The 24,800-nt window shown below is 41.8% G+C and overlaps 1 protein-coding gene across 1 annotated transcript in view; it reads left to right on the forward strand.

Annotated features, from left to right (window-relative positions):
* Positions 1-24,800, forward strand: part of LOC143958223 (cartilage intermediate layer protein 1-like) — a 148,108-nt gene that overhangs the window by 60,483 nt on the left and 62,825 nt on the right. The window contains exon 2 of the mRNA XM_077467720.1: positions 35-150. Coding sequence (XP_077323846.1) covers positions 90-150 — 61 coding nt within the window. The 5' untranslated portion in view covers positions 35-89. The remainder of the gene's footprint in view (positions 1-34; positions 151-24,800) is intronic.

The following is a 24,800-nucleotide window of genomic DNA, read 5'->3' on the forward strand; positions in this document are numbered from 1 at the left end:
GCATTAAGAGGATGTTGTTAAAATGTTTTGGCAGGTGCTTTGACATCTCCCATCCGTGTGATCCCCGGAGAGGACAACTCCAGAGTAAGATGAAATCTGGCTTGCTCGCTTGCCTGCTGTTCTTGGAGGTGGCCTATGTGTCTGGACAAGGTTAGTACTGAGATGAGGACAAGCCCCCTGAATCAGAGGAAACCACCCTCACACGTCCTGCATAAATCAGAGAGAAACGTCAATTCCAGAATTCCAGATTTCCTTGCTGTCGACTAGGAAATATTAGGGGCAATTATGTTTTCTCTTCTTCCGCAGCTGCCGGGCTAAATGTCAGAATGATAACTTTCTCTCATTCCTGATGGCTGATTGTAGAAACTTTGACAACATTAATACACTAATTGTTTCCATCAGCTTTTACTTGGGACTTTTAGCACTGCATTAAAGCGGTATTAAACACAAAAAAAAACAAAAATGAAATGTATTGCAGATGACCAATTATCGAATGTGGTAGCTGCATTACATTTCCTTTTCAAAGTAGAACTATAGTCAAAACTTTTTTTTTTTCTTCATTTTTGGATAGAGTAATTGAGGGGTTAGAACCCCTGCCAGTTTATTTTTATTTTTTTCCATCTGTGGTCCCATTGGGGAGATTTCCCTTCACTTCCTGTCTCGTAGACAATACAGAAAATCTCTGCAAATGAACCACTTTCCTACCGGGCACTTTCACCCCCTTCTTGCCCAGGCCAGTTTTCAGCTTTCAGCGCGGTCGCACTTTGAATGACAATTGCGCGGTCATGCTACACTGTACCCAAACTAAATTTGTATCATTTTGTTCTCACAAATAGAGCTTTATTTTGGTGGTATATAATCACCACTCTGGTTTTTTTTTTGTTTTGTTTTTTGCTATACAATTGAAAAAAGACCGAAAACGTAGAAAAAAAAATTCATAGTTTGTTATAAAATTTTGCAAACAGGTAGTTTTTCTCCCTCACTGATGGGCAGTAATAGGCTGCACTGATGGGCACTGATAGGCTGCACTGATGGGGTGGCACTGATGGCCACTGATGGGGCGGCACTGATGGGGCGGCACTGATGGGGCGGCCCTGATGGGGCGGCCCTGATGGGGCGGCCCTGATGGGGCGGCCCTGATGGGGCGGCCCTGATGGGGCGGCCCTGATGGGGCGGCACTGATGGGGCGGCCCTGATGGGGCGGCACTGATGGGGCGGCACTGATGGGGCGGCACTGATAAGGCGGTACTGATGGGGCGGCACTGATAAGGCGGTACTGATGGGGCGGCACTGATGAAGCGGTACTGATGGGGTGGCACTGATGGGCACTGATGAGGTAGCACTGGTAGGTGGCACTGATGAGCAATGATGAGGAGGCACTGATTGTGAGGAGGCACTGATTGGCAGCACTGGTGGGTACTGATTGGCAGCACCTGTGGGCGCTGATTTACAGCACTGGTGGGCACAGATAATCAGGACACTTATAATCAATGCCCTGATGATCAGTGCTGATGTTCCTTTAACTCAAGCCGGTTATCGGCTCTCTTTTCCTCTCCTCATTCTGTCAGCGTAAGGAAAGAAAAGCCGATAACCGGCTTGTGTTTACTTCAGTGGTCAGCTGTCATTGGACACAGCTGATCACATGGTAAAGGGTCACTGTGATTGGCCCTTTACACCAATCTGTGATCAGCTGAGCCTGGGGGACTCAGGGGGGCGCTCAGGCAGCGCGAACATGGGAGGATGTCCATGTACGCCCTCCCAGCAGATTAGGCATACGCTGTAGCCATCTTTTGGCTGTAGTGCGGGTGGGAAGGAGTTAAGGGAATTCCTTGGGGACCCCCCCCCAGGTCTCCAGAACTAGTGTCCCCACTGGAAGATTTCCCCTCTATTGGTAAACAGGACAGGTAGAGAGGTTGAACCTCCATAACGGGGACACAGACAGCAATACAAACTGACAGGGGGTCTAATCCCTCTCCACTATCCAAAACGAAATAAAATAAAAATGTTTTGCCTTTAGTTATTCTTTAACCACTTGCCGAACAGCCGCCGTCATATTGCAGCAGGTCGGCACATTCCCGCGAATCGCCGTAGCTGTATGTTGGCCCTCTAAACATCTCACGCACCTGCTGCACGGCAAGAGGACACGATGCGCGTGGCCTGAGGTCATATACGTGATCGCGGGCACGAGACCCAGAACGGGGATATGTGTGTGTAAGCTGAGTATGTGTGTGTGTGTGTTTACTAAGTAGGAACAGCGATCTGGCTCCTCCTCTAGTAAGTCACATCCCCCTACAGTTAGAAACACCTAGCAGGGAACACACTTGACCCCTTGATCGCCCCCTTAGTGTTAACCCCTTCCCTACCAGTGGCATTTACAACGTAAACAGTGCATTTGCAAATGTGATAGTGATCAGCGCATCTTCCTATAATTGGATAACATACACTGAAATGATAACAGTGCCAAAATCCATCAAAAAATGCACAAAAATTATAACGATAACGATCGGTCAATTTGCGGTGAAAGCAAGTCCTTTTTTTAAACAATGTGCCAAAATTCCTGCAGATCTTGTGAAAAACAATTCTTGTAATGAATGATTCTTCTATATGTGATCTTCCTGTGAACTTAATGCTCCCAGAGCTCTTACCTCAATGAGGAATATAAACCGCCTTAACGATCTCCCTGGGACCGATCGAATCTCCATCACTCAATCCCACAAGGACAAGGAATTCTGTCGGAATTCGACGGGAAAACCATCAGAGCTTTTTCCGACGAGAATTCCGATCGTGTGTATGTGTCATTACATTAAAAGCAGCAAAAAACAGCAGTAATGGTGCAAACAATTTGTTGTAGACAGCATTAGACCCCTCTTACATCACTTCCTGGTTTGTTCAGTATATCCAGCCACTCCCTACGCGTTACATCACGATGCGTGACTTCATCAGGGGACCATTTTTTATAGCACTGATCGCTATGTAAATGTCAGTGGTCCCAAAAATGTGTCAATGTTGCAGTCCCACTAAAAATCACAGATCGCCGCCATTACTAGTAATGAAAAAAATGAATAATAATAAAAAATGCCTTAAAAATACCATAAATCTATTCCCTATTTTGTGGACGCTGTAACTTTTGCGCAAACCAATCAATATACATTTATTGCGATTTTTTTTTTTTTTTTTGTTTTACCAAAAATATGTAGAATATCTGTCGGCCTAAACTGATGAAGAAATTTTATTTATTTATTTATTTTTTGGGATATTTATTATAGCAAATAGTATAAAATATATATTTTTTTCAAAAGTGTTGCTCCTTTTTTTTTGTTTAGACCGCGCAATTATCAGTTAAAGCAACGCAGTGCCGAATCCCCAAAAAAATGGCCCGGTCATTAGGGGGGAAAATCTTCCGATCATATAAAATACCCAGGCAACAGTTTTTGGCTTTATATATACCGTATTTATCGGCGTATAACACGCACCCCAAGTTTAGGAGGGAATTTTAAGGAAAAAAACTTTTAGGAGGGAAGTTTAAGGAAAAAAAAACTTACATTTAAATACCCATCAATGCAGCTTTATCATTGTCCATCTGCAGCCTTGTCCGCCATTGCAGCCTTGTCACTGTCATATGCAGCTTTGTCCACCATTGCAGCTTTGTCATGCAGCCTTTTCCACCATTGCAGCCTTGTCCGTTTTATTTGCCTCTTTTTTTTTTTTAAATGCCGCCGCCGAGATACAGAGTCAGATGTCCTGTGTATCTCGGCGGCACGCGGTAGTTCTCAGCAGCCTCCGCCCGCTTTCGGCTCTTTTCGGCTGCCTTCGGCCATTCTCTGCAGCATTCGGCCGCCAAGAACGGCCGAAGGCGGGTGGAAGCTGCCGAGAATGGCCAAAGGCGGCCGAAAGCCGCCTAGAAGAGCCGAAGGTGGCCAAAAGCTGCCGAAAACGGCCAAAAGCCGCAGAGAAGAGCCAAAGGCGGCCGAAAGCCTCAGAGAAGAGCCAAAGGCGGCCGAAAGCCTCAGAGAAGAGCCAAAGGCGGCCGAAAGCCTCAGAGAAGAGCCAAAGGCGGCCGAAAGCCGCCGAGAAGAGCCGAGGCTCAGAACTGCGGGGGATCGGCGTATAACACGCACCCGCGATTTTCCCCTGCTTTTAAGGTGTAATTACTTTAATCATCTATAACCACTAATGCCCTGTACACACGGTCGGACTTTCCGTCGACAAAATCCATCAGATTTTTTGCGACGGATTTTGACCCAAACTTGTCTCGCATACACACGGTCGCACAAAGTCGTCGGAAAATCCGATCGTTCTGAACGCGGTGACGTAGAGCACGTACGGCGGGACTATAAACGGGCCAGTAGCCAATAGCTTTAGTCTCGTAATTTATTCTGAGCATGCGTAGCACTTTGTCCGTCGGAATTGTCTACACATGATCGGAATTTAAACGATCGAAATTTGTTGTCGGAAAATTTTAGATCCGGCTCTCAAACTTTGTGTGTCGGAAATTCCGGTAGAAAAAATCCGATGGAGCTCACACACGGTCGGATTTTCCGACAACACGATCCGATCGCACATTTTCCGTCGGAAAGTCCGAACGTGTGTACGGGGCATAACAGTATACAGATCTATACTAAATGTACAATCCTTCACATAGAAGAGCGCTAAACAATAAATGTTCAAGGAAATTCAGAAGGAATCAATAATTTATTCTTCTCTTGTACTTCTACCTTGCAGTGTGCACTACAGGGACTTACCTTCTAAACTCATTTATAATGTATCATTATTGATTGATTTCATCTTGGCTGGATTTTAAGGGACGTGTATTTCCCAGTTATGGGATTCCCTCAACTCCAGAAACATCAATTCATCTCTCTCCAAACCTCGGGGGTCTGAAGGTCGTTTCTTAATAAAGAACAAAGTATTCTGCAAGTCATTATTGAATTTCTGTTAATGAACTTCTAATGTCAGCAAGTGCTAACTAAAAGCTTAAGGTGGAAGGCAAGTCCAAAACCCTGCTGCCGCCATTTCAGGTAAGTAAAAAGCGGCAGCCGGCAGGGAAGCTTCAATGCCGGTACCCTACTGCACATGCGCAAAGAGCGCTGCGTATTGTGAATGGGGGAAGGGGGACGGGAGCCAAACTTCTGCATGACCTCGCCGTGGCAAAGTCAGTCGGAAGTGGAAGCGGTTACCTGTCAAAACCAGGTACCTGCTCCCCCCCCCCCCCCAAGATACCAAATGTGGCAGCAGAGGAAAATAAGCGGAGCTTGCTCTTTTGGGTGGAGCTCCGCTTTAACCACTTCAATACCGGGCACTTTCACCCCCTTCCTGCCCAGGCCAATTTTCAGCTTTCTGTGCTGTTGCACTTTAAATGACAATTGCGCGGTCATGCAACACTGTACCCCTGTGAAATTTTGAGAATTTGTTTGAGGCAGATAGAGCTTTCTTTTGGTGGTATTTAATACCTGCTGGGTTTTTTGCTTTTTTGGCTTAACAGATGAAAAAAGACTGAAAATTTTGAAGAAATTTTTTTTTCTTTGTTTCTGTTATACAATTTTGCAAATAAGTAATTTTTCTTCTTCACTGATATGCTGCACTGATGGGCACTGATTGGAAGCACTAATGGGCACTGATATGCTGCACTGATGGGCGGCATTGATATGCTGCACTGATCGGCACTGATTGGAAGCACTAATGGGCACTGATAGCCAGCACTGATGGGCACTGATATGCTGCACTGATGGGAATTTATATGCTGCACTGATGGGCACTGATATGCTGCACTGACGGGCACTAATTGGAAGCACTAATGGGCACTGATATGCTGCACTGATGGGGACTTATTGAAAGCACTGATGGGCACTGATTGGAAGCACTAATGGGCACTGATATGCTGCATTGATGGTCACTGATATGCTGCACTCATGGGCGGCATTGATATGCTGCACTGATTGGCATTGATTGGAAGCACTAATGGGCACTGATAGGCAGCACTGATGGGCACTGATATGCTGCACTGATGGGCATTTATATGCTGCACTGATGGGCACTGATATGCTGCACTGATGAGCACTAATATGCTGCACTGACAGGCACTGATTGGAAGCACTAATGGGCACTGATATGCTGCACTGATGGGCACTTATTGGAAGCACTGATGGGCACTTATTGGAAGCACTGATGGGCACTTATTGGAAGCACTGATGGGCACTGATTGGAAGCACTAATGGGCACTGATATGCTGCATTGATGGTCACTGATATGCTGCACTGATGGGCGGCATTGATATGCTGCACTGATCGGCATTGATTGGAAGCACTAATGGGCACTGATATGCTGCACTGATGGGCACTGATAGGCAGCACTGATGGATGCTGATATGCTGCACTGATAGGCACTGATATTCTGCACTGATGGGCACTGATAGGGAGCACTGATGGACACTGATAGGCTGCATTGATGGGCACTGATATGCTGCACTGATGGGCACTGATATTCTGCACTGATGGGCATGTATATGCTGCACTGATGGGCACTGATATGCTGCACTGATGGGCACTGATGTGATATGTTGCAGTGAGGGGCACTGATATGCTGCACTGATGGGCACTGATGAGCACTGAAAGGCACTGATAGGCGTCAGTGATCGGCGGCACTGACGGGCACTGATATGCTGCACTGATAGGGCTGCACTGATAATCAGTGTAAATGTCCCCTGTAACTTGAAAGCCGGTTATCAACTTTTAGTTTCTTCTGACACTGACAGCACTACCGAAAAGAAATGATGATAATCGACATTGGCTTACATGTTATCAGCTGTGATTGGGCACAGCTGATCACATGGTAAAGAGCAGCGTCATCGGCTCTTTACCCTGATCGGTGATACGCCATGTCCGAGAAAACGCAGCGTGATGTGAAGGACATCATATGACATCCGTTCAGAACGGGAAAGCACCCGCCCGGGCGTTAATCTGCTGTAGGCCGGACGGGAAGGTGTTAACTAGTTTGGCATTACAACAATTGCTTTGATTTTTTTGCACACATGTAAAAATCTTCATTTTTGGCAATAAATTTACATAAACCCCCAGAACACGATGTATTTTCTGATAGCAGAGGCTCTGTAGGATAAAAAGATGATAGCTGAATTGTTTTTATGTCACCATGATATTTGTACAATTGTTTATTAATTGCAAATTTTCAGTTAAAAATTTAATAAATATAATTTTAGCACAAAAACGTACAATATAAGGCCTATTTTTTGGTAAAAAAAAAAAAAAATACAAGATGAGGGTGCATTGAGTAAATAGATAGCAAACATGGCAAGTCTTAAAATTGCGTGCGCTCATGATAATGCAAAAAGCTGTGGTACCAAAAAATCTCCATAGGTGACACTTTAACCACTTGCCGACCGCCTAACGCCGATGTACGTCGGCAGAATGGCACGGGCAGGCATAAGCACGTACATGTACGTGATTTGCCTCCCGCGGGTCGGGGGCCCGATCGGGCCCCCGCCCGGTGCCTGCGGCGGTCGGTTTTCGTTCGGGAGCGATCCCGGACGAGGGGACGGCCATTCATTCATGGCCACCCCCTCGCGATCGCTCCCGACGAATAGAAATCCCCGGTGACATCACTTCCTCTCCTGTAATGTAAACACAGGAGAGGAAGTGATGTATTCTCTCCTCCGTGTCGGTATTTTTCGTTCCGACACGGAGGAGAGCGGATCAGTGAGTTGCACCAACACATCCCACACACAGTAGAACATGCCAGGCACACTCACACCCCCCCTTTACCCCCCGATCACCCCCCCAATTACCCCTGCCCCCCAGTCACAGTGACACCAATGTCATTTTTTTTTTTTTTTTTTTTTTTTTTTGCATTGGTGTCATTTGTGACTGTAATAACTGTTAGGGCAGTTAGAGTTAGCCCCCTTTAGTTCTAATGTACCCCCCTAACCCCCCCAATAAAGGTTTAACCCCGTGATCACCCCCCGTCGCCAGTGTCACTAAGGCTGGGTTCACATTGCAGCGGTTTATGAGAACGAATGTGATTCGCACCGCACTGCAGTGCAAATCACATCCGATCTCTGTGCGATTCGAGTTCAGCCATTCGCCGCACCCGCCGCACCCGCCACACCCGCCGCACCCGCCGCAAATTCGCACGGGACCCTTTTTTTGGCCCGCAGCAGAATCGGATCGCATGGGTGTTCACACCATGCGATCCGAGTTTGCAGATCGCACTGCGATATGCGAACTGATCTGGGGGTGTCAGTAACATTTCACTGACACTCCCAGCAGTTCGCATAGGGCAGTGTGAACTGCCGCCGGGAGGCATGCGATGCGGGAACCCGCCGCGGATTCGCGGCGTTTCCGCATCGCTCCAGTGTGAACCCAGCCTAATAAGCGATCATTTTTCTGATCGCCGTATTAGTGTCCCAGGTGACGCTAGTTAGGCAGGTAGGTATTTAGGTTCGCCGCAGCTTTTTATAGCGCCAGGGACCCCCATATACTACCGCATAAAGCCCCCTGATTGCCCCCTAGTTAACCCTTTCACCAGTGATCACCATATAACTGTTACAGGTGACGCTGGTTGGTTAGTTATTTTTTTATAGTTTCAGGGCACCCGCCATTTATTACCTAATAAAGGTTTAACCCCCTGATCACCCGGCGGGTGTCATTTGTGACTAATAACTGTTAGGGCAGTTAGGGTTAGCCCCCTTTAGTTCTAAGGTACCCCCCTAACCCCCCCAATAAAGGTTTAACCCCGTGATCACCCCCCGTCGCCAGTGTCACTAAGGCTGGGTTCAGATTGCAGCGGTTTGAGAACGGATGTGATTCGCACTGCAGTGCAAATCACATCCGATCTCTGTGCGATTCGAGTTCAGCCATTCGCCGCACCCGCCACACCCGCCGCACCCGCCGCAAATTCGCACGGGACCCTTTTTTTGGCCCGCAGCAGAATCGGATCGCATGGGTGTTCACACCATGCGATCCGAGTTTGCAGATCGCACTGCGATATGCGAACTGATCTGGGGGTGTCAGTAACATTTCACTGACACTCCCAGCAGTTCGCATAGGGCAGTGTGAACTGCCGCCGGGAGGCATGCGATGCGGGAACCCGCCGCGCATTCGTGGCGTTCCCGCATCGCTCCAGTGTGAACCCAGCCTAATAAGCGATCGTTTTTCTGATCGCTGTATTAGTGTCACAGGTGACGCTAGTTAGGCAAGTAGGTATTTAGGTTCGCCGCAGCTTTTTATAGCGCCAGGGACCCCCATATACTACCGCATAAAGCCCCCTGATTGCCCCCTAGTTAACCCTTTCACCAGTGATCACCATATAACTGTTACAGGTGACGCTGGTTGGTTAGTTATTTTTTTATAGTTTCAGGGCACCCGCCATTTATTACCTAGTCTCACTAGTGTACCCCTAAATTTAGGGGTGTCTACTTTCCAAAATGGGGTCATTTGGGGGGGGTTTGTGCCATCTTGGCATTTTATGGCCTTCAAAACTGTAACGCCCTTAGAAAGCCTGAAGGCGGTGCTTGGTTTTCGGGGCCCCGTACGCGGCTAGGCTCCCAAAAAGTCCCACATATGTGGTATCCCCGTACTCAGGAGAAGCAGCAGAATTTATTTTGGGGTGTCATTTCACATATGCCCATGGCATGCGTGAGCAATATATCATTTAGTGACAACTTTGTGAAAAAAAAAAAAAAAAAAAAAAGTTTGTAATTTTCCCGCAACTTGTGGCAAAATATAAAATATTCCATGGACTCAACATGCCTCTCAGCAAATAGCTTGGGGTGTCTACTTTCTAAAATGGGGTCATTTGTGGGGGTTTTGTGCCATCTTGGCATTTTATGGCCTTCAAAACTGTAATAGGTAGTGAGGAGTGAAGTCAAATATTTACGCCCTTAGAAAGCCTGAAGGCGGTGCTTGGTTTTCGGGGCCCCGTACGCGGCTAGGCTCCCAAAAAGTCCCACATATGTGGTATCCCCGTACTCAGGAGAAGCAGCAGAATTTATTTTGGGGTGTCATTTCACATATGCCCATGGCATGTGTGAGCAATATATCATTTAGTGACAACTTTGTGAAAAAAAAAAAAAAAAAAAAAAAGTTTGTAATTTTCCCGCAACTTGTGGCAAAATATAAAATATTCCATGAACTCAACATGCCTCTCAGCAAATAGCTTGGGGTGTCTACTTTCTAAAATGGGGTCATTTGTGGGGGTTTTGTGCCATCTTGGCATTTTATGGCCTTCAAAACTGTAATAGGTAGTGAGAAGTGAACTCAAAAATTTACGCCCTTAGAAAGCCTGAAGGCGGTGCTTGGTTTTCGGGGCCCCGTACGCGGCTAGGCTCCCAAAAAGTCCCACATATGTGGTATCCCCGTACTCAGGAGAAGCAGCAGAATTTATTTTGGGGTGTCATTTCACATACGCCCATAGCATGTGTGAGCAATATATCATTTAGTGACAACTTTGTGTAAAAAAAAAAAAAAAAATTTTTTTTTTGTCATTATTCAATCGCTTGAGGCAAAAAAATAAAATATTCAATGGGCTCAACATGCCTCTTATCAATTTCCTTAGGGGGTCTACTTTCCAAAATGGGGTCATTTGGGGGGGTTTTGTACTGCCCTGCCATTTTAGCACCTCAAGAAATGAGATAGGCAGTCGTAAACTAAAAGCTGCGTAAATTCCAGAAAACGTACCTTAGTTTGTAGATGTGACAACTTTTGCGCAAACCAATAAATATACAATTATTGACTTTTTTTTTACCAAAGACATGTGGCTGAATACATTTTGGCCTAAATGTATGACTAAAATTGAGTTTATTGGATTTTTCTAATAACAAAAAGTAGAAAATATCATTTTTTTTCAAAATTTGCGGTCTTTTTACGTTTATATCGCAAAAAATAAAAATCGCAGAGGCAATCAAATACCATCAAAAGAAAGCTCTATTTGTGGGAAGAAAAGGACGCAAATTTTGTTTGGGTACAACATTGCATGACCGCGCAATTACCAGTTAAAGCAGCGCAGTGCCAAAGTGTAAAAAGACCTCTGGTCATTTACCAGCAAAATGGTCCGGTCTGAAAGTGGTTAAAAGGCTTTACAACTCATCAGTTTAGAGTTAAGGAGGAAGTAAACCCTGATGGGTTTTACTTCCTCTTTGTTTCCCTGCAAAGGTAAAGAATAATGGGCTACTATGCATCGCATACTAGCCCATTATGTGACACTTATATGCAGGAGAAGCCCGCAATGTCCGCGTCTTCCTCGCTAGTAGCGTCCATTCTTCACCCCTCTTCCTTCCGGGGGCCGCAAACTCCGGCTCTGTGACTGGCCGGAGTCACAGGACGTCACGTGATGTCGCATGACGTCACTCCCAACGCATGCGTGTGGGAGCCGCCTTTAACGGCATGGCCCAAGCTAGAAACAGAGCTCCCTTCCTAACTCTGGCGCATGTGCAGAAGAAATCGCCGTACAGCGATTTGCAAATATCTCCTAGACCGTGCAGGTCTGGGAGATATTTCTTGCACCTACAGGTAAGCCTTAATCTAGGCTTAGCTGTAGGTTAAAGTGGTCTATAAGATTTTAAAACCACTTTAAGTAGGAAGTCTAGTGTGAGAATTATTATTCTCACTCTGACATGTGGTGCAACCGCAGTTTACATACACGTGCGCACTCTGGGCATGCCTTTGTGCATGTGTGCGGGGCAACGCGGGGTTATGGCAACTTTTTTTTTTTTTTACATTTTATTATAAATTTTATTGTTTTTAAATTAGTTTTATTTTGTTTATAAATTTATTTTACTTTATTGATATCACAAAGGATTGATAACCCCCCCCCCCCCCCCCCCCATATAATATCATTGGGCAGGTGACAGGTACTCTTTATGGAGATCACAGATCGGTTTGGTTAGATGTGTCCCCTGGCTGTACCGGCCAGGAAATGGAGCATCTGAAACTGGAAGTGACAAAATCATTGTCGCTTCTTCGTTTACAGCGGAGATGGAGGTATGGATGTGCCTTGGTCTCCCTCCACTCTCCATCCTGAAGTGTCAAAAGTGTCAGTTAGGTGTCCGATTTCTTCGCCGATTGACGACATTAATTGTAAAAAAAAAAAAGTGTGTGTATATATATATATACACACACTCTTTTTTTTTTTTTTACTATTAATGTATTATTAATATATAGATATTTTTTTTAAATATTTATTTATTTATTTAAAAAAAAAATATATATATATATATATATATATATATATATATTTTTTTTTTATATATTTATTTTATTTAAAAAAAAATATATATATATTTATATTTTATATATATATATATATATATATATATATATATATATATATATATATATATATATATATATATATATATATATATATATATATATATATATTGTAAAGCACTGCGTAAACTGTTGACGCTATATAAATCCTGTATAATAATAATAATAATATATCAATATATATATATATATATATCCCATAGTTTTTAGACGCTATAACTTTTGCGCAAACCAATTAATATACGCTTATTGCGATTTTTGTTTATCAAAAATATGTAGCAGAATACATATTGGCCTAAATTGATGAAGAAATTAGATTTTTTTTATTGGATGTGTTTTATAGCAGAAAGTAAAAAATATTGTTTTTGTTTTAATTGTTGGTCGTTCTTTGTTTCTACTGCAACAAATTCATATTGCAGAGGTGATCAAATACCACCAAAAGAAAGCTCTGTTTGCGGGGGGGGGGGAGGACATCAATTTTATTTGGGTACAACGTCACACGACCGCGCAATTGTCAGTTAAAGCGGTGCAGTGCCGAATGGCAAAAAAATGGCCCGGTCATTAAGGGAGAAAATCTTCCGGTCCTTAAGTGGTTACATGTATTGCGTCTGGCAGTTGCGAAAGCAGCAGGAGGTATGATTCCTGCCGCAGTAACGAAGAAAAGCACCACGGCTGTAACATGTGTACATCCCAGGTTGCAGCTAAAGGAGGAGTGGTTGGGGCATGGTAAAACCACAGCTCAGCTGTGAAGTTTTTCTGCCCCCCTCCCAACCGCTAATGTGAATGATCCATAATACAGCCGCCACATCTAAAAATTGGTAAGCTACAATATATCACATTTTGTGATTTTGGGTTGAAGACCACTTGAACCATAGCAGTAATGGACCCCACAGTCACCAATGACCCCCCCCCCCAGAGAACAGGGAAGGAAGTTGATCACATGAGTGCCGCCTTCACTTCCTGAATTAGATTTTCTCTGCGGAGTGCAGCTGTTGTGCGATTCCTGACACGGCCGTCCATCTCTGGAATTCCGGGGCCATTATTATACTTAAAACCCAACCTTCTCACCAGGTCTATCTATAGAAGATCAAGTGGCCATGGTTATATTTTGGGAGCCTGACATTCATCGCTGTCAAATAATAGATGAAGAATTGTCTTCTCCAGACACATGGTGGCTTCTTTAAATAACATTTTCCAAAAAAATTTAAATAAATAAGACATGGCGCCATTTCCCCAAAACTAGTTCACAGTAAGCTCACCATAAGATATCTTCTAAATAATATAAGCCCATCATTATTATTATTATTATTATTATTCAGGATTTATATAGCGCCAGCAATTTACGCAGCGCTTTACAATATAAAAAGGAGACAATATAGTTACAATACAATAAAATACAAGAGGATTAAGAGGGCCCTGCTCAGAAGAGCTTACAATCTAATAGGGTGGGGCAGGTGGTACAAAAGGTTATAACTGTTGGGAATGTATCATATTATATATTGTAAACTGCAAAATGATTTCCTACTTTTATACTTTCTCTTTTTGACAATTCTTTTTTTTTTTACTTTTTTCAGTTTTGATATTTTTTAAAACTTTTTCTCTTTTTTTTGGATACTTTTTATACTTTTTCTTTTTTTATATATACTTTTTCAAACTCTTTTCTCTTTTTTGACACATTTTATACCTTTTTCTGTTTTTGATACTTTTTTCTTAACTTTTTAATATTTTGATACTTTTTGTTTGTTTGTTTAAAGTTTTTATTGAAGTTTCATAGAAAAAAAAAACATCAAACAGACATGTGAGAACAACAGCAGTGGTGTAATTAGTTACAGCAAATATACACATTCCATTGGAATCAAGTGCTGTACATGTAATGGCCAATGTGTAGTAGGGAATTCTGTGTGAAATAGGGAGGAAAGGGAAACCGTGAGATCAAACACGTGTGATCCTAAGGGGTGGCAAAAGAGGTCTCATGCTACCTGTAATGGGGTTTTGAAACTTTTTATACTTTTTTCTTTTATCTTTCTTATATACTTTTTTTGATTTTTTATATATATATATATATACTTTTTATTCTTTTATTCCCTTCTGATACTTTTTATTACTTTTCTCTTTTTTGATACTTTTTTCAAATCTTTATTCCCTTCTGATACTTTTTATACCTTTTCTCTTTTTTGATACTTTTTAAAACATCTTCTTTTTTATATATATATATATATATATATATATATATATATATATATATATATATATATATATATATATATATATATATATATACACGTTTTCTTTTTTATATACTTTTTTCAAAACTTTTCTCTTTGTTTAATTCTTTTGATACTTTTTCTCTTTTTTAAAACATTTTAGACTTTTTATATTTTTTTTAACTTCTTTCATTTTTTTGATACTTTTTATACGTTTTCTTTTTTATATATTGTTTTTAAACTTTTTTCTCTTTTTTTAATACTTTTTATACGTTTTTTTCTTTTTTATATACTTTTTTAAACTCTTCTGTTTTTTGATTCTTTTTATACCTTTTTCTATTTTTGATACTTTTTTTTTGTTTGTTTAAAGTTTTTATTGAAGTTTCGTAGAAAAAAATAAAAAATCAGACTTACATTACTCAATGTGAGAACAACAGCAGTGGTGTAATTAGTTACAGCAAATATACACATTCAGCTCAAGTTCTGTACATGTAATGGCTAATGTGTAGTAGGGAATTCTGTGCGAAATAGGGAGGAAAGGGAAACCGTGAGATCAACCACGTGTGATCCTAAGGGGTGGCAAAAGAGGTCTCACGCTACCTGTCCACCCCTAATGGGGTTTTGATACTTTTTTATTTTTTTTTGTACTTTCTATTCTTTTTCTCCTTTCTGATACTTTTTATACCTTTTCTCTTTTTTGATACTGTTTAAAACATTTTCTCTTTTTTTTATACTTTTTATACATTTTCTTTTTTCTCTTTGTTTCATTCTTTTGATACTTTTTCTCTTTTTTAAAACATTTTAAACTTTTTTCTCTTTTTTTGATACTTTTTATGTTTTCTTTTTTATATACTGTTTTTAAACTTTTTCTCTTTTTTTATATTATACTTTTTATACTTTTTCTTAATTTTTTATACTTTTTTAAACTCTTTTCTCTTTTTTTTGGTTCTTTTTATACCTTTTTCTGTTTGTGATACTTTTTTCTTTACTTTTTACTGTTTTGATACTTTTTATACTTTTTTCTTTTATTTTCTTATACTTTTTCCCTTTTTTTATACTTTTTATTCTTTCTCCTTTCTGGTTATTTTTATACTTTTTCTCTTTTTTGATACTTTTTAAAACATTTTCTCTTTTTTTTAATACTTTTTATATGTTTTCTTTTTTATATACTTTTTTTTTTAAAAAGTCTTTTCTCTTTGTTTCATTCTTTTGATACTTTTTCTCTTTTTTAAAACATTTTAGATTTTTTTAAACTGTGTTTTTAATTTTTTTTTCTCTTTTTGTTGATACTTTTTATACGTTTTCTTCTTTTTTTTTATACTTTTTTAAATTCTTTTCTTTTGTTTTTGATACTTTTTTCTTTACTTTTTACTGTTTTGATACATTTTATACTTTTTTTCTTATACTTTTTCTCTTTTTTTTTTTATACTTTTTATACTTTTTCTCCTTTCTGATACTTTTTTTGATACTTTTTCTCTTTTTTATACTTTTTAAAACATTTTATCTTTTTTTTTTATATATACTTTTTAGGCTCCATGTACACGGGACGTTTCTCAACCTCTCCCGAACGCTGGAACATCACAGCTAGTAATCCACGTTTAAAAACGTGTGTTTAGCAGCGTTTTAAAAGCTGCGTTTGCGTTCAGGAGCGTTTACCAAAGATAACCTCAGGAGACCTTCCCAAATGATTAGAAAGCGCTAAAAACAAGTATTTATTATTTCAGCCATTCTGTGAGAGAACAATGTGAGTAGCAGCTGAGAAAACAGTGTGCTTGTAGCTAGCTGTTATTTTTTTGGTTGGCTTGTTAATATGGATCCATGATGCGCAAGTGTGAGGAAATGCTCCTGATGTGTGAGGAAATGCTCCTCGTATGTGAGGAAATGCTCCTGACGTGTGAGGAAATGCCCCCGATGTGTGAGGAAATGCTTCTGATGTGTGAGAAAATGCTTCTGATGTGTGAGGAAATGCTCCTGATGTGTGAGGAAATGCTCCTGATGTGTGAGGAAATGCTTCTGATGTGTGAGGAAATGCTCCTGATGTGTGAGGAAATGCTCCTCATATGTGAGGAAATGCTTCTGATGTGTGAGGAAATACTCCTCATGTGTGAGGAAATGCTCCTCATGTGTGAGGAAATGCTCCTCATATGTGAGGAAATGCTCCTGATGTGTGAGGAAATGCTCCTGATGTGTGAGGAAATGCTCCTCATATGTGAGGAAATGCTTCTGATGTGTGAGGAAATGCTCCTCATGTGTGAGGAAATGCTTCTGATGTGTAATCAAATAAGAACACAGTGCTATAAGAAGCTAGGAGGGTGCTGCTCACCCCAAGTAGATACAAATAGAACTAGTTCCCCCACAAGCGGGGTTTTTAGGCAGCAAGAGACAGTAATAGAAGCCAATAGAAGTAGTATAAAAGGTATTTTAATAATAATAATTGGTAAAAACAAACATGAGCTTCACCTGAACACTTGGATAACAGACAAAATCATGTATATAAAGTACATATAATGTCACATGGAAGTAAAATAACACACACAACTATGTTACACTGTATGAGTAGATAACAGTGAGAGCATAAAGCTAACGCGTTTCGACCCCAGAGGGGGTCTTCTTCAGAGATGGTGGTCTGTTAAAAGAAAAACAAGATTACACTGAATAAATAAATCCGGTGTTATGCATATTAGGGATTACCTAATATCAATTTAAAAATGGTTTACCCAATAATGTACTTCCAGGTAGGTAAGATGGATTGTAGTGCTTCAAAAGAAAGGTTCTCCCATAAAGCAATATCTCAATTTCCTTTACACATCTTGAATGGTGCTTGGTCCGTATGTATTGCCAAGGTGCCAGACGGAAGAAGAGGCAGTGTCGTACACCTACTGACGTGACTCACGGGAGGTCACACTATTGCCTTGCCCCCCAGAGAGGGAAGCTCCGGGGGGGTAGGTACGAGTGAGGGTACACCGAAGATATGGCGGGTCACACCTGCAGCAAAATCCCAATAGTGGCAAAAAATTAATTAATTAAATAATTGAAAGCAAGGATTATTTAGTGTTGGAGACATGAAGTGCATACGTACTATGGGGATAATAGTATCATATCCCTGTTATGTATGCCAAGGGTTGTGCATATGTGCACATATACATATACACATCTGCACCCCCAATTGCCTAAATGTCCACATAACATGCTTGCTAAAGCCCAGACATAGAGAGAAAGAGGAGGGGGGGAAAGGAGAAACCACGCCTGGGAGTCCAAGAAGCCTAAGAAGTAGGGGAACAAGGGAAAAAGGGAAAAGATGGCCTAGGGTGAGTGAGTGTGCAGGTGTGTATCCATAATATGATGGGAAGTGGAATGTGTGGAAGCGGTATGAGTAGGCGCTTGAATAGAGAGATAAAATGAAAAAGTGCGTAAAGGAATGGTGAGAAAGTGAAAACATGAATAAGTAATAGTATATGCGGGTCATGCAACAAACAAACAAAAAGACACCGCATGTGAAAGTGTGCAAAAACAAGATGCGCTAAACTAGGTGACAGAGATGGGGGACATAATCAATAAGAGTGTCAAGTGCATAGTAGTATATACATATGAAAAAGGTGTGTGAATGTGGTGTGTAGGAAAATACCGCACCAGTGTATTAGTGTCATTGGAATAGCCAGGCGGGTGGTGAGGTTATTACCTGAATTGTAGGACCTAATGGGAGACTGTTCCAGAAAGTAAAGATGAGGGACGGCGACTTAGGCGCCAGACCACAAGTGGTAACTGGCGCAGCCCCTACAACGTGTTTCCTGAAGTCCGATCTGCAAATTAGTTTGGATCAGTCCTCATATTGAACAGCCAAAAAAAAAAAAAAAAAGGCTTGTTTTGGTGCAGTATATCACCAAGTATAGGTCAAATACAAAGGGAAAATAGGTGCTCACCTAACCACGGATACAGGTTTCTTTCCTCCTGGATGAATATACACCTCCTATGAATGAAGGTTCGTATATAAAGCCTGGAGATTGGCTGCAGGTGCAAACGCCCACCAATCAGTCGGCGTATCCAAACGTGTTGGCTGCCTGAGTAGGATCAGCCTCGTGTGGCCGCCCCGGCGTCCTGGAAGGCCGGAAACCGGCCCCGAAATTTCGTCACTTCCGTCGCAAAAACGTGGCGTCACAACGTCGCGCACGTCCGTTCGATCGAACGGACGCGCGCGAAGTGTATATCACGCACGTTCGCCCAAACGAGCGGACGCGCCCGAGGTACGCGCCCGGAAGTGTCCGAGGATGCCACCGGCAAGGGAATGCACGTCCACCATCCCTCCACAAGGGGGGAGGGGGAACCAATGGAGAGGCCTGTCCGTAATATACAGGCAAAGACCCCTCCTGCCCTTGCCGGGGAGTCAGAGCAGGGGGCAGACACATTAGCCCCTCCCTCCCTCCGCAACCTGGCAAAGGACCATTAGAGATTTCGAGGGAAGAGAGACATATTCTCACCGGAAGAAAAAAAGTTGTTATAAAATAAAATAAAAATTAATATTAAGCGATGTCAAAAAAGCCGAGACTAGCCAGATACCCCCTAAATACCCACCCGGGATCTTCTGGGAAAAAAAAAAAAAAAAATATTGAAATTAAAAGGAGGTTGTGCTCGTGAAGGGGAAGAAGATCCAAGGGTGGGGGAAAAAGAGAGGTAGGTGGCAGGTCGGGGCATACCATCATAAAAAGCCAAGTGGAATTCACCAATCAGGTTGTATAATTCCATAATACTCTTCAAAGTTTAATGGCATCTATTGTCATGTAAATATAAGTCTCTATCAAGAGCCTGAACGGAGCAAATATGCAAACTATAGTAAAATGTACATCAATTGAAACGCATGACAGTTAAACACATGGTTTTTCTGGGTAATTATTGGTATAAGGATACATTGCATATACAAAACAATCCCGAATACTCTGTTGATGGATACAGAAAAAGAGCCTGAGATGTAATGATAAAGGGAAAAAGGGAAGAAAGGAGAGGCCCGGGTAGGGGAAAGGTAAGGCCCCCACTATAAAGCAAGGGAGGCTTTATTGTGTTCTTCCGGAGGAAAAACCTTTGAGGAAGGGGGCAAAAGAGATCGATTCATTTAAGCCCGGGGCAGAGGTGGCGCCCAAATTATGTATCCACCTCTGTTCCCGTTGCAATAAGACCTTGTTCCAATCCCCACCCCGGGCCGGTATGTGTATACGATCTAAGGCCACAAATGTAAATTTCGGCATCTTATAGTTATGTACTGTTACAACATGTCGACCAACTGGCAAATAATAATTGCCAATTTCCATACTGTACACGTGTTTGGATACGCGACGGTGGAATTCCTGCTTGGTTTTACCCACATAGTATGCCCCACATTCGCATTCCATGAGATATACTATTCCACGTGTTTGGCAGTTTACAAAATGAATGGGTCGAAAGATGCCACCATTTGGTAGGCAAAAGATCTTCTCCCGTCTAATGTACTTACAGCATGAGCAATGGTTGCAAGGAAAAGAGCCAAAAACTGAACAGTGTTTGGATCTCTTTTCCGCACTCATATACTCACTTTGCACTAATCTGTCGTGCAGTGATGTGGCCCTCTTGAAAGAAATAGAGGGACGTGTAGCAACAAGACGTCCAATTTTGGGATCATCGGTTAGAATGGGCCAATGTTTTTGAATAATGTTGTAGATAATGTTGTGTTGTTTGGTAAAGCGCATCGTGATCCTAGGTAGATTGCCTATAGGGTCATCGCGTGTCTTTTTGGAAAACAGAAGATCCTTACGAGATAGGGTTACCACCTTATTAAACGCCCTTCGCAAACATGAGCGGCTGTACCCGCGTGCTAAGAATCTAATCTGAAGTTTATAGGCTTCTTCTCTGAAGAGGCTATCATTGGAGCAATTCCTGCGAAGACGCAGGTACTGCCCATATGGTATGGACTGTTTCAAGGCGATGGGATGGAAGCTGTCGGCATGTAGCACCGTATTGCCCGCTGTACTCTTCCGGTATAGTGAAGTGTAAATAGAATTTTCAGGGGTGCGGCCTATGATGACATCCAAGAACGTAATGCTCTGGGTGCCATGCATCATGGTAAATTTTAAATTGTACTTGTTTGTATTGATACAAGATTCAAATTCCAATAAAACCGTCTCTGATCCCTCCCAGATGATGAGGACATCGTCGATGTACCGGCGCCACATAGCAATGTGACGCGTGTACCCGACAAGGCCCTCATCACCCAGGAGGGATTTTTCCCACTCCCCCAGGTACAGGTTGGCGTAAGCCAGGGCACAACATGTACCCATGGCCACGCCCTGCACCTGGAGGTAGTGGGAATTGTCAAATAGAAAAAAGTTATGATGTAAGATGTAATTCAAACCATTTACGATGAATTCATTCACCTCACATGCATGTTTACCGCTGGTTTGGAGTAGGTTCCATATCACTTCAACCCCACAATTGTGTGGGATGGAGCTATATAGAGCCTCCACATCAATGGCCACCAAAATGGACTTGTCAGTTAGGGTATAATTTTCGATTGTCTGTAACAAATGTGTCGTATCCTTCACATACGAAGGCATACATATGACAAATGGTTGCAAATATGAGTCGATGACTTTGCTGAGATTTTCAGCTATTCCACCTCTCCCCGAGACAATCGGCCGACCGGGTGGTCGTGATTGACATTTGTGGATCTTGGGTAAGCTGTAAAAGGTAGGTACCCTAGGATGTTTCGTTCTGACAAAGGCATGTTGTTCCCTTGTAATGCCTCCCTTAGTAAGAGCTGTGTCAATGAAATCATAGAATTTATCATAGTAGGTCTGTATTAGTTTATTTGGAATGACCTTGTACCATTCTTTATTGTCTAAGATATCTTGACACATCCGTACGTAGTCTGAATTATCCATTAGGACTACGTTCCCCCCCTTATCGGAGGGTTTTATTGTAATGTTGGCATTTTTTGTCAGCATATCAAGGGCTTTAGCTTCCTCTTTATTTAGATTATCAGGATCCGATTTCCTATATGCCAATTTACAGATGTCCCTAGCTACTAATTTAACAAATATGTCAATATTTGAATTTAAACTCAAGGGAGGAAATTTCCCTGAGGGTTTCTTGAAATTATGCTGAATTTTATGTGTGGATTCATCAGCCTTTTCGAGTAGCGCTTCCAAGTCTATTTGGTCTATAAGGTCCACTGTGTTGTTTTCTTCGTATAGGAGTGTTAAGTCCCGTAGGGCCTTAAATTCCCTCATACTAAACCTTGACCAGTCGGTAATGTCGATGTCAGTAGTGCTTTTTGTATGCAGGCTTTTTAGTAAGAGCCTGCGTGCAAATAGTTGGATGTCAATAATGGCCCCAAAGGGGTCTAGGTTTGCCTGTGGGCAAAATGTCAGGCCGCGTGCCAGAACATCACTTTCAACCGTAGATAGTGCATAGGACGAAAGATTAATCACACTGAGTGATTCACCTGAATCCGTGTGACAAATGCGTCCAAATTTCCTGTTCCCTTGTTTGAATGGGGTGAGGGAAATCCCCGTTTCGGGTTTAAAGAGCTCTGACCTGGTTCTAGGTTGGGTGCCACAATGTCCCTAGCATGTCCATTAGATATCCCATTGTTACAAATAGCCTCGATATTGCGATTAGGTTCCCCTTGGAATATCGGGGCATCCCTTTCTCTCCCACTACGTGACCCATTGTCACATGTGGAAGTGCCTATGTCATCGGGGTATTTGCATGGAGCTTCCCCAAATGCAAATGCCTCCTGTGCATCTGTATGCAAATCCCGACCGTTCTCGGGTCTCCCTGTTGGGGTATTATCGGTAATGCGTTTTTTAGTGTTACCTTCAGGGGAATCTTTATTGCTACGGTTCCTTTTAAACTTTCCCCGTGATTTTTGCACCTGTTTAGTTGGTTCATTAGGTTTAGACAGGTCCTTGGATTTATTCGTGTTCTTATTGGGAGGATGTATCTTTCCATTAACATTCTTTTTGGATTGTATGTTAGTACTCCATTTATAGGCTCGTCCCTCTGAGAAGGCAAATTTGTCCCTCCAGTATTTAGATTCCTTTTTACGTAAAATATTTTTATTATAGATAGATAAGTCATCCCGGAGTTTGGTCCGGGTTTCTAGAGCTAGAGTATGTGACGCATAGGGTTGTAAAGCCATTTCCAAGGTGTGAATCTCCTTGTCGAGGAGTTCAATCTGCCTGGTGTACTCCTTGACAAGGATAGTCATCATTTGCTGAGAGCAAGCATTTAGGTTGGCCTCCCATTCTGTTTTACATTCATTGCTAATTAGATCTATATTTGGAAAAATTTGGACCCTGAGACCCAATGGGTTAATCTTTTCATTCTTATATCTTTCGAACGATTTGATGTGCCAAAATAGTGCTGATTTTCTTTCAAGTGTTCTCATTAGTTTGAAAGTCAAAGTAGTAATCTCAGTATCAACCCGATCATTTTTCTCAAATTCTGTTTCATACCCTAACATCAACAGATCCCAATCATTACCTTGAAACATATTCTTATTTACCATAACAGTGTTTGCATAAAAATATACATATAAGGACAAATCAATTCCTCAATGTTAATTGTGCTAGGCCAAGCTCATGTTTGACCCTCCTGTGTTCAATTCGGGGGAGAGAAAAGGAAAGGGATCGTATGAAGAGAAAAGAAAAAAGAAAAAGAAAGAGAAAAGAAGAAAAGGAAAAGGGTGTTTATCCACCCAGTCTGATTAGCAATCAAATAAGAACACAGTGCTATAAGAAGCTAGGAGGGTGCTGCTCACCCCAAGTAGATACAAATAGAACTAGTTCCCCCACAAGCGGGGTTTTTAGGCAGCAAGAGACAGTAATAGAAGCCAATAGAAGTAGTATAAAAGGTATTTTAATAATAATAATTGGTAAAAACAAACATGAGCTTCACCTGAACACTTGGATAACAGACAAAATCATGTATATAAAGTACATATAATGTCACATGGAAGTAAAATAACAGACACAACTATGTTACACTGTATGAGTAGATAACAGTGAGAGCATAAAGCTAACGCGTTTCGACCCCAGAGGGGGTCTTCTTCAGAGATGGTGGTCTGTTAAAAGAAAAACAAGATTACACTGAATAAATAAATCTGGTGTTATGCATATTAGGGATTACCTAATATCAATTTAAAAATGGTTTACCCAATAATGTACTTCCAGGTAGGTAAGATGGATTGTAGTGCTTCAAAAGAAAGGTTCTCCCATAAAGCAATATCTCAATTTCCTAAAAACGCTAAAAACAAGTATTTATTATTTCAGCCATTCTGTGAGAGAACAATGTGAGTAGCAGCTGAGAAAACAGTGTGCTTGTAGCTAGCTGTTATTTTTTTGGTTGGCTTGTTAATATGGATCTCATGATGCGCAAGTGTGAGGAAATGCTCCTGATGTGTGAGGAAATGCTCCTCGTATGTGAGGAAATGCTCCTGACGTGTGAGGAAATGCCCCCGATGTGTGAGGAAATGCTTCTGATGTGTGAGAAAATGCTTCTGATGTGTGAGAAAATGCTCCTGATGTGTGAGGAAATGCTCCTGATGTGTGAGGAAATGCTTCTGATGTGTGAGGAAATGCTTCTGATGTGTGAGGAAATGCTCCTGATGTGTGAGGAAATGCTCCTCATATGTGAGGAAATGCTTCTGATGTGTGAGGAAATACTCCTCATGTGTGAGGAAATGCTCCTCATATGTGAGGAAATGCTCCTGATGTGTGAGGAAATGCTCCTGATGTGTGAGGAAATGCTCCTCATATGTGAGGAAATGCTTCTGATGTGTGAGGAAATACTCCTCATGTGTGAGGAAATGCTCCTCATATGTGAGGAAATGCTCCTGATGTGTGAGGAAATGCTCCTCATGTGTGAGGAAATGCTTCTGATGTGTGAGGAAATGCTCCTGATGTGTGAGGAAATGCTCCTCATATGTGAGGAAATGCTTCTGATGTGTGAGGAAATGCTCCTGATGTGTGAGGAAATGCTCCTCATATGTGAGGAAATGCTTCTGATGTGTGAGGAAATGCTCCTCATGTGTGAGGAAATGCTCCTCATATGTGAGGAAATGCTTCTGATGTGTGAGGAAATGCTCCTCATGTGTGAGGAAATGCTCCTGATGTTGCTTTTGCTGAGGCTCCAAAGACACATCCATTGATGGCTCAACAGGATACTTTTCTAATATGTATGCTCAGCTGTGTAATTACCCAGAGAATGTGTATCGTACAGCATAATTGGCTGATGAGGGGGATATCACATGGTATATCAAGCTTGCATACAGTGATAATTTAGTTTTTGG

This window comes from Lithobates pipiens, unplaced genomic scaffold (genome assembly GCF_037356315.1).
Source record: "Lithobates pipiens isolate NorthernLeopardFrog02 unplaced genomic scaffold, aLitPip1_a1.2 Scaffold_6, whole genome shotgun sequence".
Classification (NCBI taxonomy): Eukaryota; Metazoa; Chordata; class Amphibia; order Anura; family Ranidae; genus Lithobates; species Lithobates pipiens.